Below are 1,533 nucleotides of genomic sequence, written 5' to 3'. Positions count from 1 at the left end.
ATTTTTCCTGGAAAGGGGGCGGTAGGCCAAAGAAGTTTGGGAACCACTGTATTGGATGGCTCCACAGAGCACTGTAGGGACTCAGAGAACTACTTATTGAATGAGATGATAAAAGAACTCAAAAGGAAAATAGGCATCTGTTTCTTTGTCATATTTGCATGGGCTCTGATTCTTTTCTGGGTCACTAATTCAGGCTACCAAAGCCCAGGACAGACAAGCCGCCAATGCTCACCTCCACTACTCCATTTATGAAGTTGGGAAAAGGAGTTTATTAGCTTTCCTTATCCTTCCCATCAGAGAAACCATAGATTAGAGAACGGCATAGACTCAAGTCTACCTCTAAGGCTGCTCAGCTTGGCTGGAAGTTCTGCTCCCTAATTTCCCATTCTGGTGGCTACAGAATGTGACCCAAAATGAGTACCTATTTTAAAAAGGCCTCCAGAACCCAGAAATTGGAATTGGTCAAGATGCTACTGGACCCACCACTTCCTGTACTTGAAGCTCCCATCGATGTCCATAGAACAGTTATCAATAGGAGACCAACAGCCAGGAGCCTCTGAGAGCTCCCCATTGCGTTGGGCTTATAGACGGGGGACTTTGTGGGTTCAGAGCTTCCCAGTGTTAAAATTCCCTTCCCTTCTCACTTTTATAATTCCCTGGAAGCTGTATTTTAAATCCGTCCTTTGGAACCTAGATGCCCAGAAGGGGGACGGGGCTTTGTTCTTTCCTTTCACCAAAAGAGCAGTAGCTCGGCCCGAGTCCTCGCACGGTGCAGTCGGTGCTGTCGGTGTCGCACGGCCCACAGTGGCACGCGGTGGCCACCGGGTAAGCATACAGGGAGTCGGCCTGATGGGCACAGCCGGGCAGGCTCACGGTCTCGTAGACAAGCTCTCTGAAGGTGCATGTTTTCTGAACGTTGGGTCTGGCGGGGTCCTTATAGACGAGATCCTAGAGGAGACGGGAAGGCAGTTAAGAGGCTTACCCGGCGCCATCTGCTTCTGTTTGGCTTTTGCCTTATGGCTTAGGTAAAACGAAACAGAAGTCGAATGTCTTTTGCCCTCTAACACTGACCTCCTGAAAATCAGAGTGCAGTTTCCTGGGCACATTAAACAAGACTGGCTTTGTGTCCCTTCTGCCCAGCCCCGGACATTTTATAGGAGACCTAACTGGTGCTTCGGCCATCCCCTTGTCGTGGCCGGAAACTACAATCCCAGGGTTTACACACCACGTTTACACACCACGCAGCACTTTTCTCAAGTCCTAAAGCAACTTTCAATTGGTGAGAAGATCACAGGGAAAAGAGAAGCAACGACAGCTGGAAGGGCCCTGATCTGAGGTCTTCATTTTACAGATAGGGATGTTGAGGCTCAGAAAAGTTAGTCGACTAGCCGAAGGCCAATGAATCGTCAACCAGCAGGCACATTAGGCACTCGCCGTGCCAGAGTCCCAATTTGAGGAAGCAGAGAGATGGCACATAGAGAGAATGTTAGATTTGAAATCCGGAAGATCTGAGTTCCAATATGGCCCTAGATG

General features: G+C 49.1%; 1 protein-coding gene across 1 annotated transcript; it reads right to left on the bottom strand.

Annotated features, from left to right (window-relative positions):
* Window positions 1-690: 690 nt before the first annotated feature.
* FSHB (follicle stimulating hormone subunit beta) lies at window positions 691-1,182 on the bottom strand. Its single transcript, XM_044681844.1, has 2 exons — window positions 1,072-1,182; window positions 691-948 (listed from the first exon to the last, which is right to left on the bottom strand). The coding sequence occupies exons 1-2, from the start codon at window positions 1,180-1,182 to the stop codon at window positions 691-693; spliced, it is 369 nt and encodes a 122-aa protein (XP_044537779.1).
* Window positions 1,183-1,533: the final 351 nt, after the last annotated feature.

The sequence above is a fragment of the Gracilinanus agilis genome, chromosome 6 (assembly GCF_016433145.1).
Source record: "Gracilinanus agilis isolate LMUSP501 chromosome 6, AgileGrace, whole genome shotgun sequence".
NCBI lineage: Eukaryota > Metazoa > Chordata > Mammalia > Didelphimorphia > Didelphidae > Gracilinanus > Gracilinanus agilis.
This window is presented reverse-complemented; position numbering and strand designations above follow the sequence as displayed.

Excerpts from the sequence above, each read along its gene's own strand:
- FSHB (XM_044681844.1), bottom strand. The coding sequence starts at position 1,182 with ATGGCCGAAGCACCAGTTAGGTCTCCTATAAAATGTCCGGGGCTGGGC. Across the intron at positions 949-1,071 it reads TGCACTCTGATTTTCAGGAG|GATCTCGTCTATAAGGACCC; the intron begins GTCAGTGTTAGA and ends CGTCTCCTCTAG.